The following is a 15,504-nucleotide window of genomic DNA, read 5'->3' on the forward strand; positions in this document are numbered from 1 at the left end:
AAATACAATTATGAACCTGAAAATGAGCATAATATGAGCACTTTAAAACACCTCTTGCATGCATGGTATAACATAACACAATGAAAATAACTATTCTTCACTATGGCTACTATGACTTACTTTTCATGTAAGTCACACCCATCTGCTGTTTATGTTTTTTAACTTCAATATGAATCTGGTATTCTAACCAGACTGTAAAAGAAATTATGGACCAAGCTTCCGAGCCTGAAAAGTGAAGCCAATGCGGAAGTGCCTTAAAGCTGCATTCTAACTAATTTCCAGCAGGGGCGACTCCACTGGTTGCAAAAAGTGTTTCTATAAAAGTCTAAAGGACAATGACCCTACTTGTGTAGGTCGGCGTTCTGCTGACCAAGCTAGCTAGCTATCGCTAGCTTAAGCTGGTAACTTTGAAGGTTTGATGATTTTCTGTGTACTGCGGTACACGCAGATGAATGGCACCAATACCTCGAGGTCGGCTTTTACCTGCCGGTAAACCTCTACTGCATAACTCGCTTCAGAAGAGTTGAAAATAGGCAACTTTCCCTCTTTAGCATTTAGCTTATCCTCCCCAGCACCACCCTCTCATCATCACATCCAAAAAACAAGAAGGTGATGGCCATATTGCCAAAACTGGAGGCTTCGATAGAGCAGTCCACAATTAATGGGTGACGGTGGTCACTGCTACTACGTCCATTTTTTTGTTGTTGTTCAGTCTATGATTCGAACATAATCACAATACAAAGCTTTATTGTTAGAATACATACATAAGATCAAAAATGTCAGCAAAAACAGCCGACATTGCTTTAAGCAGTAATCATATGCACTACTACCACTTGGGTTGTTTATCGGCTGTAGTTAACGCTATCTTTCAACTGTTAACTAAACTATTTGAGCACATACCATCTACAATGTGTTTGTTTTTCCTTGAAAACTATGGACCCATTGTGCAACAAAAGATTTTTCAAAGATGTGGGAGATAATGATTGTTATAACCTGCTGGCATTGTTGATAATGTACAACATCATTACAATAACATATTGTGACAAAATGTTTATGGGAATTGGGATTGTTTTGTTTCTCACTGTATGCTTTTTGTATGCCTTTCCAATTCAAATACTTGGAAAAAAAATCATTCATCAGAGGTTTTGCAAAAGTATGGCTTCTCACCTGTGTGAGTTCTCATATGGACAATAAAAGCACACCTAACACTGAAATCTCTCCTACATTTTTCACAAGTATACAGCTTCTTACCTATGTGGGTTCTCATGTGGGATTTCAAGATTCCGGCAAGTCGGAAATCTTTCCCACATATTTGGCACAAATATGGTCTCTCACCTGTGTGGATTGTCATATGGCTTTTCAATGAGGCAACGCAACTTAATCTTTTTCCGCAGGTCTTACAATCGCACAGCTTCCTAACTGTGTGGGTTCTCATGTGGGCTTTCAAGATAACGGCAAGTTTGAAATCTTTCCCACATGTTTTGCACAAATATGGTCTCTCGCTTTTGTGGATTGCCATATGGCTTTTCAATAACGAAATGTTCCTGAATGTTTTGCCGCAGGTCTCACAAAGGAATGGTTTTTCACACAGCTCTGAAAAGTTGGGGTTGCAGTTCCTCTCCTCGATACAGAGCTGCTGCTGGTCAGGGAGAAACTTCTCCTTTTGATGTTGAAGGCCCTGTGCCCGTCGTGCCCTTCTTTTCGCCCTGTATGCAGCAACTCGTGCCAGACGCTTTGCTCGCTTCTCCGGCGTTTCCTCTGCTCTCATTTTAGCACTGCGCACAGCGTCTTTTATCAGGCGCTCTGCTCGCTTCTCCGGCGTTTCCTCTGCTCTCATTTTAGCATTGCGCACAGCGTCTTTTATCAGGCGCTCTGCTCGCTCTTCCGGCGTTTCCTCTGCCCTCTTCTCAGCCATGCGCACAGCGTCTTTTGCCAGGCGCTCTGCTCGCTCCTCCGGTGTTTCCTCTGCCCTCTTCTCAGCCATGCGCACAGCATTTCTTGCCAGGCGCTCTGCTCGCTTCGCAGGCGTTTCCTCTGCTTTCATTTTAGCATTGCGCGCCGCATCTTTTGTCAGGAGCTCTTCTCGCTTTTCCAGTGTTTTTTCTGCCCTCATCCTAACCATGCACACAGCGTTGCTCCCCCGGCGCGCAGCTCGTGCTTCATCTGATTCGGCTGCATGTGCACGGCTTTCTTTAGGCAAGTGAGCATCAGGAAAGGTGGTCTGTAACAAAGATTAGATGTCACAGTCAGTGGTTGAATCTGACTCTTTCAGTCCCAATACCGATTCCTGGCCTAAGAAAATCAGAAATTGATGAGTGATTCAAGTTATACAACAAGGAAATTCACTCTTACTCAAGGAAAAACAACCTGGGGCCTCATTTATCAACAGATGTGTGCGTATGTAATGCGTTGAAGAAGAAGAACATTGCCACGCAAAGGGTGTTATTTACTAGTCTCGCAGACCCTCCTCCAAAGCGCGCTGGAGGAGGGTCTGGCTACTCCACATAGCATTCAGGGATGGGAGGAAAACGTGCTCTGGGTTATTGGCATTTCTTTAAACCAATCACAATCGTCTTGGGCGGTGCTAAGCACCGGAGAAAAGCCGCGGTGCCGCTGCAAAATAGGCTCGGAAGGAACTTGTTTTGGTGGAACGTGTACGTTTAAAAGTTGTTTTAGTCGTGCAGCAGAAAACTCAGATTGGACAGATAGTCTAGCTAGCTGTCTGGATTTACCCTGCAGAGATCTGAGGAGCAGTTAACCATAGTCCTCATAAATCCACCGGAGTTTAAAATGCCAACACAAAGGAAGCCCAAGGCAACGGATATCCGGCCTAAATGAGTGAAATCCGGCAGATTTTCTGCCGGCAACAGAGCAATCCCGGAAGTGGAACGTCAAGAATATAGACTAGGAATTTACCAACTTGTACTTAAGGGCAGACCTTACCATTAGGCAAGGTAGGCAATTGCCAGGGGCCCCTAACTAAAAAGAGCCCCAAACAACTACAGATTTGTTATGATGTTTAAATATGAAAAATATTGAATTATGTTTTTCTGACAAGCAAGGGTTGTTTAAATGTTTACTGTGACTTCTGCTTCTGTGATGTCCTTTCTCCTAGCTCTGCATTTGATCTTACTTTTCTAGTTGATCCGGAGTCTCTTACCAGGTGGTCACTTTCCTCATGAGGAGGAGACATAAAGGCATCAGTCTCCTGCTTCAGTACGAGCTGCTCTGCCACCTGACTGGTGCAGACATCCTCCTGTTCCTCTTTAACCTGTGGAGGCTCTGGGTCCTCTTGGTCCAGACTGCAGTTCTTCTCCTGAACCCAGAGCTGCTGCCTGTCAGGGAGAACCTGCTCCATGTGTCGTCGAAGGTCACGCACTAGGCGTGCCCTCTTCTTAGCCACGTGCGCAGCGTCTTTTGCCAGGCGCTCTGCTCGCTCCTCCGGTGTTTCCTCTGCCCTCTTCTCAGCCATGCGCTCTGCTCGCTTCTCTGGCGTTTCCTCTGCCCTCCTCTTGCGTGCAGCGTCCCTTGCCCGCTTGGTTTGGCTATTTTTACGCATGTTGGCATCAGCAAAAGGTGGTCTGCAACAAAGTTTAGAAGTTTAGTACTGTCTACATTCCACAGTGGAAGATGAAACTGCAGGTGAAAATTAGTGATGCACTAATCCGACTCTTTCAGCCCCAATACAATTAGCTGTCCTAACCCCTGTGTCCCACTGGGTGCGTCTGCGCTGCATTCCAGAGGCGCCGCAACCCCCACGAGCAATCGCGGCTATTGAAGTCAATGCTTGATATTCTACCAGCCGCGTAACGGCGCGTCCCAGAAACGTGCGTGAAGTAGCTCTCCGCACTGCTAAAGATACACGGCAAGTCTATTTTCACGTGAGCCACAGGGCGTTCGGACAGCCAGGCAGGAAGTTAAACAGCGAAAGCATCCAGTCAATTGCAATGCGGCGTGGCTGGTGGAATATTAAGCATTGACTTGAATGGCCGTGATTGCTCGTGGGGCTCACGTCGCAGATGCACCCGGAGGAAAATAGGGGTAATATAATCATGAAATTATGAGTGAGTGATTCAAGTCCTGCACCAGGGAAATACACTCTTAGTTAAGATGAATCTCTCCTCGTCCATGGTGTTGTAGAGGAGACGTGTACGATATTGGGGGATGTCTTTTGGTAAATTGACTGGATACTCTCACAGTTCCACTACCTGCCTGGCTGTTCGAATGTATCTTTAGCGGAGAGCTGCTTTAGGGACGCGACTGGTAGAATATCAAGCATTGACTTAAATGGCCGCAATTGCTAGCGGCACCTCCGGAACGCATCGCAGACGTGCCTAGTGGAAAATCGGGTTAGCGGTTAGTTCTTACTGCAGTGACTCGCAGACCTTTGCAGTATACGTGCAGTTTAGTGTCACAAATTGCCCATACAATGTCCTTAATAAATTATGAACCTGCTAAACCACCTGTGCTGTTTAACATGTGTTTTATAGTAGCCTAAGTAATCAATGTTGTTGCAAATGTGCATTATTTACAAGCGAAACAATGCCAGGCGACCCCGTTCTTCGGAAACGATTGTGGCAAATTGCGAGGTCCTCAATGACGATCAAATTAAGGGGGAGGAGTGGAATTTAACAAGGCTAATTCCCGAACCCGAACTGAGCAACTTTGGAGTGGCTGGCGAGACGTCACCTAATCACAAATGCGATGGAGTGCACCGGTGGCCGTCACCAAAGCGCGACTGGTGCGTTTGGAAAGGGGGATAGACGGCTTCAGGTGGTACTAATACACACAGTTGTCACAATTTACAGTGTAGCCTAAAGAAATCACGATAGGCCTACTACTTGCCTAACCTCCAACCCTCAAAACTCGTTTTATAAACACTAGGCTACGGCGCTTTTCCGGTGTTACACCGAAATCTGTGACCCATTGAGATTGGTTCCCCCTACCTCAACCTGAACCAAACCCTTGTCCCTAACCTTAACCACGGAGGGGGGCACAGATCACGACGGGTCACAGATTTCGGTGTAACACCGGCCGCGCACCCCGACCCAGTCATGAACGGCTCTGCACCCGGCTCTCTCTCACCTGGACCCAATCGAGGGCCCGTCTGGGAGAGATTCCTTAGATGCGTTCAGTCACAATCCTGCAGACTTTAGCTTTATGGTAGCTTTGGGACACTCACTTTTTGGAAAATAATAAACTAACCTGTTTCAAATAAGACCCTCATCATTTGTAACACTCACTTTTTGGAAAATAATGTGTGACACTAAACTGCACATACCGACCTTTGCTACATGTCATTACCATAGACTGTTAATATTACTAATAATATACAGTCTATGGTCATTGCCCCTCTCTCCCCTTTCCTGTCTTCAGCTGTCCTGTCAAATAAAGGCCTTAAATGCCCCCAAAAGAAAAGAAAAATAAGACGGATGGTTTTTGTCTGGGGCCCCAAAATCATTCAATCCGCCCCTGAAAAACAAACCCAAGTAGGGCTACTCGCGGTCAGAAACACCGGTGAAATACACTCAGCAGATGTATTATTTTCCAGATAGGCGTATCAGTCGCCTGCTTTGACATTGGTTATAAAGCAGATGGACTTAAATGGCGGAGGTGTTTTGCCGGCGGTAACGTTATTAGTGTTTTACGTTAGTTAGTTAGTTAGTTGGCAAACTTACACACTTTTGAGTTGCAATTAGAGTGGCGCTGTTCCTCCAGCCTATCCGCCCGTGCACGTTGACTCCGGGGAAGCGAAGAAGAGTACGGTTGTACCCTTTCTTTAACAGTGTCTTTCTCTATCGCTCTGGTTGTAACCATAGACTGTATAATATTACAGTCTATGGTTGTTGTCACCATAGACTTGTTGTAACGTTAGCTATATCCAGCGAACGTAAATGAAGACATGCAATCCCAATGTCCACACCATGGACGATGCATGGTCCAGGTCTACACTCACGGACTCACTTGTTTTGGTCTGTCCCACTGAGCGAAGGCTCTATTAAAGATTCTTCAAAACTCCATCCATGGTGGCGTCTCGCAAGCGTTTCTTCTTCTTCTTCTTTTTGTTTAATGGCGAGTTGCAACTGGCGTTAGAGGTGCGTTAGCGCCACTTACTGGAGGAGGTGGTAGATCAGAGTTCCCTATTTCCAAATAAAAGAAAACAAGCCAAAGCCAATTCAGCTAACTTAATCCAACTAAATGCTCTTCATTAATCCAGTTTCTTTTAAAGACATTTTATTACCCATAATTCATAGCGTTGTTTCGTTAAAAACCGAAACGGTGTTAACGCATGCACGCATCCGTTAATATACTGTAATAATACATCCATGGGTTACCTGGGGCCTGGGGGAAGTACTTTAACAACATTTGGCTGATTATTACTTATATGTACACTAAGTATAATTTGGAATTAATTAATTTTACCTATAATTGAGCATGTTTAAATTTTTGGACTGACTGATTTACACAAGTAAAGAATCTGTGTAAGTTACACAATGTAGGCTACAGCTGCAGCTGATGGAAATGTCATTCATTTTGCAGGTATTTAGTCATAAATATTGGACAAATGAAAATTTACCTGATGATGGCGCTGGATGAAGAGGACCACAAAAGGTATTAGAATTTATTCAGAGGGGAACATGAATGTTTGTACGAAATTTTAAAGCAAATCGATCCAATAGATGTTGAGACATTTCACTCAAAATCACAAATATTAAACCTTATCATGCCATCCAGCCATTTTTGGTATTAGGTAGCATGTGGACATTCAGTTTTCATGTTAAAACGGGACATAGGGATAAAATGGACGCGTCTACCTTGTACAGTTTGGAACTTGAGACATCAAACTGCTTCATGTGGATGGATGATGAGTCACATTTGCTCTGTGGATGTGAATGATGATGCCACTGACTCAATGCCACTGACTCAGCTGACGTGTGAAGCGAATATACAGTTTTGTCTCTCTGCTTCACTTATCGGGAGTTTACAGACTGAGAGGATAAAAGGCGTCAGTTCTAAGTGTTTTTATTCACTTCGCAGGCAACAGTGATGCTAGGATTTTGTGTCCTACATGTAGATATCCAGATTTATGAGTTGAGGAAGAACAGAAAAAAATCACATGCACCTCATACTTATTACTTTGATTTTTCAGGGACAAAATAACCAAAGTCAACTGGTACAATTCAGTCATTTTCTAAAACAATATTGATCTCTAAATTTATATTCTGAGAGCAACAATACTTAATAAACCGTCTGAATTAAAGTGATTTGAATCTAGAAGCAGTGTTTACAGAAAGAATTACAAAAGGGCTTGAATTACTGACCCATTAAGAACATAAATGCCAAATGAGTACACTCGATAATAAGCCAATGTACTGGAACTATCATTGAAGTCAAATGGGAGGCAACACGGATGTTCACTGTTTGATGTAGGCCAAAGTTATAAGGCATATAGCAGCAACCAGAGTCTAAATCAACTCCATCTTTTTTTCTGTTATGATGAGTAGAAATATATTGCACTTTGAAGACAAAATGAAAAAATAATCTCACAGGTAACGAAAGCAACAAGTACCACCGAAGAGAGTCATGCAAGTGGTGATGGGCTCCTTGGAGGCCTCTTTTGAGGTGACATCCACCCCGGCGAAGCTGAATCTCTGTTGCACAGTCCAACTGTCGAAGGGTTGACCATCCAGTAGAGAAGGCAGCCCAAACTGCTGCACCTATTCTGTTTTTGAGAGTACTTATTTGCATTCTGGCGAACAGACATCTCTCTTTTGTGTGGCTCTCTTTTAGTGGCATTTTACCAAAGTCTAGCTGCCTGTCTTCCCGTATGCTTTTTTTTTTTTTTCCCCCTCTTGTGGTTCTTGTTCTTGGCAAAGATTACTTTTCTCGTAGAACACAGACGCCAGCATCACACCGCTGCGTCGCCATCGAGGTGACGACCTCCCAGGAGTCGATGACCGGGTCGTAACATTCAATACTGCTGAGTAGAGAGTTCCCATCATATCTGCAGAGAGAAGTGAGACAAAAGGAGAGAAAGTGAGGGTTTGACCACAACAATCAGCACTTCTCAGTTGAGAATGACACAGAAATATAATTATCCAGATAAACTTGATAACTTGTCCAATAACAAGAGACAAAGAAGATGAAAAAAGAACTGTTATAATACACTTGCAGCTCTCTTTTTTTTTTCTCCATTCTTTCCTAAAATAATAGTCAGGTGCCCATATGAATCAGAGTTAGACCAATCAAGTGGATCTTCCACAGTTTTATTGTTTTAAGTAAACATTTCTCTAACTGCAGCTCAACTGGAAACACTGTACCAGGAAACAAAGTGAGGTGAGATGATTAAATGTAATCCAGGAAGTCCTGTTTGAGTAACAGATTCACGAGTTTGAAGGCTTATCAGACGGAAAAACACTACGCTGAAGTTTATAATGCTATGAGGTAGGATTTTAATACTCTGGAAATTTATAACGGAAAATCTTGGCAACGAACACCAGGTACTCGCAGACTGAAAACTCATCTGTTCAGACTGTACCTTGGCCCATAAAATAAAAAAAACAAACAAAACCTCTCTATCCCGTATTGTCTCTAAATGTAGCACTCCAAGTAGATCCGCATATTTGAGGAAGTTGGGATCTTGGGGTTGTAGCCACATGGTTGAATGCACGTATTGTAATATGCTTTGGATAAAAGTGGTAAAAGTGGTATTCATGGTACAAAGTAATCTACCAGGAATGGGCTCTTGCATTTATTTCATTGGCCAACAACGCTTTTCCGGATGATGTCCCAAGTTGAGGCTGGTTTAACTTTTTTGTCGGAGTCCTTGTTCTGTGCAAAAATGCATTCTGAAGCCAAATCAAGTGAACGTCTTCCAAAGGTACAGAATTTTTAATTACAAATTTCCCTATTTTAATTTTATTTCCCGAACAGTGTTTGCTTGCTCAGTCGCAGTGGAGGGACATGCCTGTTGGTTGAATTGCTGGGACAAAACACCAGCAATAAACTTGATTTGACTCACTGAGACTGCTGAAGCTTCACTTAGCTTAGCTTTGGCTATCTTCAGGATGCATTTTTGTGCGGAACAAAAACTGTTGATTTTGTTCCTGATTTCTTACAGTGTAGTCGTGCTACGAGGGTATCATTCAGGGCCCGTATAGTCTATATCGACGACGTTTCATTTACGGGATAGTTCTGGTGCCGCCAGAGGTTCCACCAGATATCCCTCATTTTCGTCCGGATGTCTGCCCCCTTCAGCTTTCTTTGTGTTGCCATTCTAAACTCTGGTCGATTTGGGAAATGAGCTACAACCGTCAATCATATTATATTTATCTTTTTTTTTTTGTAAAATTCTCATCACACACTCCACAGCCATTTTATTTGAAGAGCTCACCTCACTATGTACACGTGTTCCACCAAAACAAGTTCCTTTCCGAGTTCCTTTGCAGAGGTAATATCTACAGTGGGGAGAACAAGTATTTGATACACTGCCGATTTTGCAGGTTTTCCCACTTACAAAGCATGTAGAAGTCTGTAATTTAAAATAAATAAAAATCCAGAAAATCACATTGTATGATTTTTAAGTAATTAATTTGCATTTTATTGCATGACATAAGTATTTGATACATCAGAAAAGCAGAACTTAATATTTGGTACAGAAACCTTTGTTTGCAATTACAGAGATCATACATTTCCTGTAGTTCTTGACCAGGTTTGCACACACTGCAGCAGGGATTTTGGCCCACTCCTCCATACAGACCTTCTCCAGAGCCTTCAGGTTTCGGGGCTGTCGCTGGGAAATATGGACTTTCAGCTCCCTCCAAAGATTTTCTATTGGGTTCAGGTCTGGAGACTGGCTAGGCCACTCCAGGACCTTGAGATGCTTCTTACGGAGCCACTCCTTAGTTGCCCTGGCTATGTGTTTCGGGTCGTTGTCATGCTGGAAGACCCAGCCACGACCCATCTTCAATGCTCTTACTGAGGGAAGGAGGTTGTTGGCCAAGATGTCGCGATACATGGCCCCATCCATCCTCCCCTCAATACGGTGCAGTCGTCCTGTCCCCTTTGCAGAAAAGCATCCCCAAAGAATGATGTTTCCACCTCCATGCTTCACGGTTGGGATGGTGTTCTTGGGGTTGAACTCATCCTTCTTCTTCCTCCAAACACGGCGAGTGGAGTTTAGACCAAAAAGCTCTATTTTTGTCTCATCAGACCACATGACCTTCTCCCTTTCCTCTTCTGGATCATCCAGATGGTCATTGGCAAACTTCAGATGGGCCTGGACATGAGCTGGCTTGAGCAGGGGGACCTTGCGTGCGCTGCAGGATTTTAATCCATGACGGCTTAGTGTGTTACTAATGGTTTTCTTTGGGACTGTGGTCCCAGCTCTCTTCAGGTCATTGACCAGGTCCTGCCGTGTAGTTCTGGGCTGATCCCTGACCATCCTCATGATCATTGATGCCCCACGAGGTGAGATCTTGCATGGAGCCCCAGACTGAGGGAGATTGACTGTCATCTTGAACTTCTTCCATTTTCTAATAATTACGCCAACAGTTGTTGCCTTCTCACCAAGCTGCTTGCCTATTGTCCTGTAGCCCATCACAGCCTTGTGCAGGTCTACAATTTTATCCCTGTTGTCCTTACACAGCTCTGGTCTTGGCAATTGTGGAGAGGTTGGAGTCTGTTTGTTTGAGTGTGTGGACAGGTGTCTTTTATACAGGTAACAAGTTCAAACAGGTGCAGTTAATACAGGTAATGAGTGGAGAACAGGAGGGCTTCTTAAAGAAAAACTAACAGGTCTGTGAGAGCCGGAATTCTTACTGGTTGGTAGGTGATCAAATACTTATGTCATGCAATAAAATGCAAATTAATTATTTAAAACTCATACAATGTGATTTTCTGGATTTTTGTTTTAGATTCTGTCTCTCACAGTTGAAGTGTACCTATGATAAAAATTACAGACCTCTACATGCTTTGTAAGTAGGAAAACCTGCAAAATCGGCAGTGTATCAAATACTTGTTCTCCCCACTGTATTCACATATAGGTATCTGCGTCCGGCACTTAGCGCCGCCCAAGACGATTGTGATTGGTTTAAAGAAATGCCAATAAAGCACAGCACGTTTTTCTCCCATCCCGGAATGCTTTGTAGAATAGCCAAAACTTCCTCCACGGCGCTGTGGAGGAATGTCTGGCAATGCGAGACTAGGGCCCGTATAGAGAGTGTTGTGCTAAGATAAACTTGAACCTATCCTTTAAACCCACTGTCACAGACAGAAGGACATTAGGACACATTTTCTTACCCAGCAATGGCGTAGAGACGTCCTCTGAGAACAGTTGCTCCTACGTAACATCGAGGCGTCGTCATGCTGGCTACAGTGGTCCAATAATCTGTTCTGATGTTGTAAACCTCAACGGAGTCGAGGTGTGAAACACCATCAAAGCCTCCCACTACGTAGATGTGATCGTTGAGTAAAGCCACACCAGCCCCTGAAAACAGCACAAAAGTTTCAGATAAACTGTAACGCACAAAGTTAGCTGCCATTTTTGACTTCATTCTGTTTTCTTACCTACCTGACCGCTTGGTGGCCATTGGTGTAACACTTGTCCAGTGGCCTGTGTGTGGGTCATACCGCTCCACTGAATTCAGGATATTTAGGCCATCGTATCCACCTATGAGGAAATATCAGGAAATGACAGTAGAGCTGCAAGGGTTAGTCATTAATTAACTGATGGAAAAATAATCGCCAACTATTTCGATAATCGAATAATCATTATTTTTCAAGCAAAAATGCCAAACATTTTCTTGTTCCAACTTCTCATTTGTTAAGATTTTCTAATTTTCTTTGTCTTATATAATAGTAAATTAAATATCTTTATACAAAATCTGCAAATTCAATTCATCTTAACCAATAGGAAATTGTGTTGAGAAAATAACTGTCGGGTAAACTGATAATGTGAATAATTGTAAGCTGTAAGCTAGAGCTGAAGATCTTTGCCGAACCCGACGGGACTCGACGGGTTTGGTCTTAATTTCTATCATTTTACACGGGCTCGGGCTTGCGCTCCGGGTTGCGTTGTAAATGAGCGGTCAGGTGATGCGTTTCGATTAGCGGAAAAATGGATGCTGAGGAGGTGAAACGGAGGCTGGCCTCTGGAGGACTTATTTTATTTCTTTGTTCCAACTTCCAAGTGGCCTATAGCCTACGTTAGTCATGAATAAATTATGTTAAAAAAATTATAAATGACTCATGCTTGACAAAAGGCAAAAGAGCTGTGTGCACATTTGAATAATGTCGGGCTGTAAATGGGTTCGGGCTTTTAAAAAGCGGTCAATTTTTCATATATATATGATGAATGTCAATATTCATCAGTGTTAAGACCAAGAGTGTTGCATTATGGGTTGTTTGTAGCACTTAATGTTGCTAGATTAGCGAGTGTCTTCAACTCTGTTTATAGTGCATCTTTAAGAGTTAGTCAACCATCAAAGCATTATTAGTAAGTATTTTGTTAGCCCAGTTAAACTGACATAAAATTCAGAGGGTGAGTATCCCGATGTCTTTGGTTCAGTAATGGACCGTGAAGTGAATCATCTATCAAGAATTACCGCTGACAAGTCTGAAAAATGTTTACTTCTGGAGAAATTCATTTTGACCGATTCTAAGAGCTGGACCGGAGAGAGAGTGAGGATGTGACCAAGGTGAAGCTACACAAATGTGGGATTTATGTTTTCTTTAATGGTATTATTTCATGTTTCACTTTTGCAGCTTCAAGGACTCTCTTTCCCTTGGATTAATAGTATCTGAATTTTCCTGACAGGACTGATGTGAAAGGGAGTTGTATCTTCAGTCTAAAAACAGATATTGGACAGGGAGGGGTGTGAAAGTTATCTAGAATGAGACGTCAGGATTATCTGTCCATACCTAGACAGTATATGAGTCCACTGGCCACCACCAGACCAGCTCCCTCTCTAGCTGTCTGCATATCTCCCAGCATGCTCCACTGGTCAATGTTTGGGTCGTATCGCTCCATGCTGGTGTGACGCCTGCTGCCATCGAAGCCACCGGCAACATAGATCATGTCTGTCGAGAGCCATATAAGATGGAACAAAATATTGTATAGCTTTCTGAGAGAGAAGGAAACATTCACAGGATTTCACCGAAAGGAAACATCGGTGAAGGCGAGTCATTTCGAAGAAGAAAAAAAACAAAAGAAAAACGCTTACCTCCGAGTGTCGTGGCTCCAGCGAGGCCACGGCGCACATTCATGGTGGCGACGGTGTACCAAACACCGTCCTCGTCCGCTGTGTAGTCCAGGCACTCCACGGAGCTGAGCCTCGACCGACCATCGTAGCCTCCGATCACATAAACTCGATCGTGGAGAGACACCGTGGCGACATAACGCCTTTTCCGTGCAATGTTCTGTTAAAGACACACCTGTCTGTAATAGCCCAATCCACTGGGATAAAAAAAACATCACAAAATTTGCTTTCAAATATTCAATACGTACAGGAAGGGAGCTCCATTCTTGTGTTTTCGGGTCATATTTCTCAACTATGTCTATTGGCGATTGTTGGCTGCCAAACCCGCCTATAACCAACAGGACTTCTTTGGCACCTGAAAAGACCCATAAATCTCTTTTACTATCAGTGTGGCTCACAAAGTAGGAATATAGGAGACATGCTTATAGTTAAATTGCTACTAAAAGAAAGGATTCCCACCTAATCTAGCTTGTGTGCGTGGGCCCTGCATCTCACTCCTTAGCTCTGGTCTTAAGTGGAATTTCTTGGCTTCATCGACAAGGTCTCGACATGGCAGGCTACACCGAATGAGGGGCTAAAATGTGTCAAAACTTGCGTAATTATGGTGGTAACTGTGATAAATACTTCAACACATAATCCAAGCTTGTATTTGTGTATGATAAGACAACTTGCTGAGTGTTGCCAGGCTCACCTCGGCATCAATGACATCTGTAATATAGCGCGGGGTGAGGAGCGGCATTCGGACAAACTCGAGCATGTCTGGCAGGTAGGGCTCTCGCTCTTTTCGGTTGTGTTTCACCCAGTTTAACACGGCTTCAAATACAGGCTCCTCTGAGTCCACCTACATAGTACAACATATACAGTCAGAAGAACTACAGCTACATTCAAGATCGGAAATCAACATATGAATTAAACAGTTAGCTGACAACTGCTGCATAATATTTTTTAGTCTAGCTAGACCCTCCATCTAGAACTATTATCATTAATTGTTCAGCAATTGCAATTATTTGTGTTAAGTGCAAAGACACAATGTGCAACAATACAGTCTGCTGAAGGTGAAACAAGCCATAAATTCCTCACATGAGAAAGATGACAGATATTAAGGGGAAATTATGCGTGACTGTAAATTACATGTATAGTCAGGAAGAACCATTTGAGAGTTTTGATGATCTATAAATCAATGTGATAATAACTGTTTTCATAAAGCAAGGTGTGTGGTAGGGAACAGGAATTTCCTGAGCACAAAGGCAATTTCTTTGTCAGCTCAATCCGCAAAAGTGAGTGGAATTAAGGGGGGGGCTGAGATTACAGCAGGTTGGTACTTGCTTTTCTCTTTTCGCACTAAGGTGTTTGAAAGACAATAAGAAAGCTGTGAAAGTCAGCTGACACTATACTATGTCAGTCAAGTTGCTTTTTAGGCTTCTTAGCACTAATTCATAGAAGTTTTGGGGGGCAGATATGTCATTATGGTTTTAGGTATTTCAAATAACATATAGGGAGGTGTTCCAGGCACGTCCAGCTGGGAGGAGGCCTCGGGGAAGACCCAGGACTAGGTGGAGGGATTATATCTCCAACCTGGCCTGGGAACGCCTCGGGATCCCCCAGTCGGAGCTGGTTAATGTGGCTCGGGAAAGGGAAGTTTGGGGTCCCCTGCTGGAGCTGCTCCCCCCGCGACCCGACCCCGGATAAGCGGACGAAGATGGATGGAAATAACATATTTAGTTATCTATAGTGACAACAGATCAAGCAGCCTCCACAGTACAGCTGACAGTAACGTACTAAACATAATGACATCCAGTTTTCTTACCTGGATTTCATCACATTTGATGAGCTTTTCAACTTCTGTCTGGCTGAGCAGCATGAACTCCTCATGCTGAACCACCTCGGAGAAATGCTTCTGGGAAAAGAGCTCGGCGGCCTGCATCAGGTCGAGGCAAGTGTGCGTTTCGGCAAAGTCTCGAATGCCCAGGCAGTTGGTGGGATCAAGCTGACCCTCCAAAAAATCACAACATGCTCTTTTTACCCCTGAGGAAAACAAAGATATTTTTGTATATACAGTAAACACACATGTATTGTTCAAATTCAGCCGAATCCTGATAGACGGGACTCTCATGTCATTCAACAACTCTTAATTTGAAAATGCCAAAGCCATTTCAAAGCCATCCTCTCTCTTTTGTTTTTACCCTTGTACCACTTGTTATTTCACTTTTATGTACCCGCAATGATTTTAATGTATTTTTAATCC

The 15,504-nt window shown here is 43.4% G+C and overlaps 2 protein-coding genes across 7 annotated transcripts in view; both read right to left on the bottom strand.

The window, feature by feature from the left end:
- Positions 1-733: 733 nt before the first annotated feature.
- LOC144521214 (uncharacterized) lies at positions 734-6,065 on the bottom strand. 3 transcript variants are annotated; one of them, XM_078255636.1, is made up of 3 exons: positions 5,683-6,065; positions 3,134-3,581; positions 734-2,221 (listed from the first exon to the last, which is right to left on the bottom strand). In XM_078255636.1, exons 2-3 carry the CDS (start codon positions 3,557-3,559, stop codon positions 1,130-1,132), a joined length of 1,518 nt encoding a protein of 505 aa, XP_078111762.1. In that variant the 5' UTR covers positions 3,560-3,581; positions 5,683-6,065; the 3' UTR covers positions 734-1,129. The 3 variants fall into 3 exon arrangements, with proteins under 3 accessions (XP_078111762.1, XP_078111761.1, XP_078111763.1); XM_078255635.1 differs by having other exon boundaries at positions 5,679-6,065; XM_078255637.1 differs by having other exon boundaries at positions 3,161-3,581; positions 5,679-6,064.
- A 543-nt stretch (positions 6,066-6,608) lies between these two features.
- klhl12 (kelch-like family member 12) overlaps positions 6,609-15,504 on the bottom strand; it is a 41,618-nt gene continuing 32,722 nt past the window's right edge. For 3 of the 4 annotated variants that reach the window (XM_078255641.1, XM_078255642.1, XM_078255639.1), the window contains 9 exons: positions 15,067-15,284; positions 13,951-14,100; positions 13,719-13,833; positions 13,508-13,614; positions 13,224-13,419; positions 12,922-13,080; positions 11,573-11,671; positions 11,302-11,488; positions 6,609-8,005 (listed from right to left, as the gene is read on the bottom strand). In XM_078255641.1, coding sequence (XP_078111767.1) covers positions 7,879-8,005; positions 11,302-11,488; positions 11,573-11,671; positions 12,922-13,080; positions 13,224-13,419; positions 13,508-13,614; positions 13,719-13,833; positions 13,951-14,100; positions 15,067-15,284 — 1,358 coding nt within the window. In that variant the 3' untranslated portion in view covers positions 6,609-7,878. Of the gene's footprint in view, positions 8,006-11,301; positions 11,489-11,568; positions 11,672-12,921; positions 13,081-13,223; positions 13,420-13,507; positions 13,615-13,718; positions 13,834-13,950; positions 14,101-15,066; positions 15,285-15,504 lie in introns of those variants that run through there. The other variant, XM_078255643.1, reaches the window with a different exon arrangement.

The sequence above is a fragment of the Sander vitreus genome, chromosome 7 (assembly GCF_031162955.1).
Source record: "Sander vitreus isolate 19-12246 chromosome 7, sanVit1, whole genome shotgun sequence".
Taxonomy (NCBI): domain Eukaryota; kingdom Metazoa; phylum Chordata; class Actinopteri; order Perciformes; family Percidae; genus Sander; species Sander vitreus.

Bases quoted from the DNA above. Each gene is read 5' to 3' on its own strand.
- LOC144521214 (XM_078255636.1), bottom strand. From the start codon at position 3,559: ATGCGTAAAAATAGCCAAACCAAGCGGGCAAGGGACGCTGCACGCAAG. The intron at 2,222-3,133 runs GTAAGATCAAAT...TCTTTGTTACAG, and splicing joins ACTCCGGATCAACTAGAAAA to ACCACCTTTCCTGATGCTCA.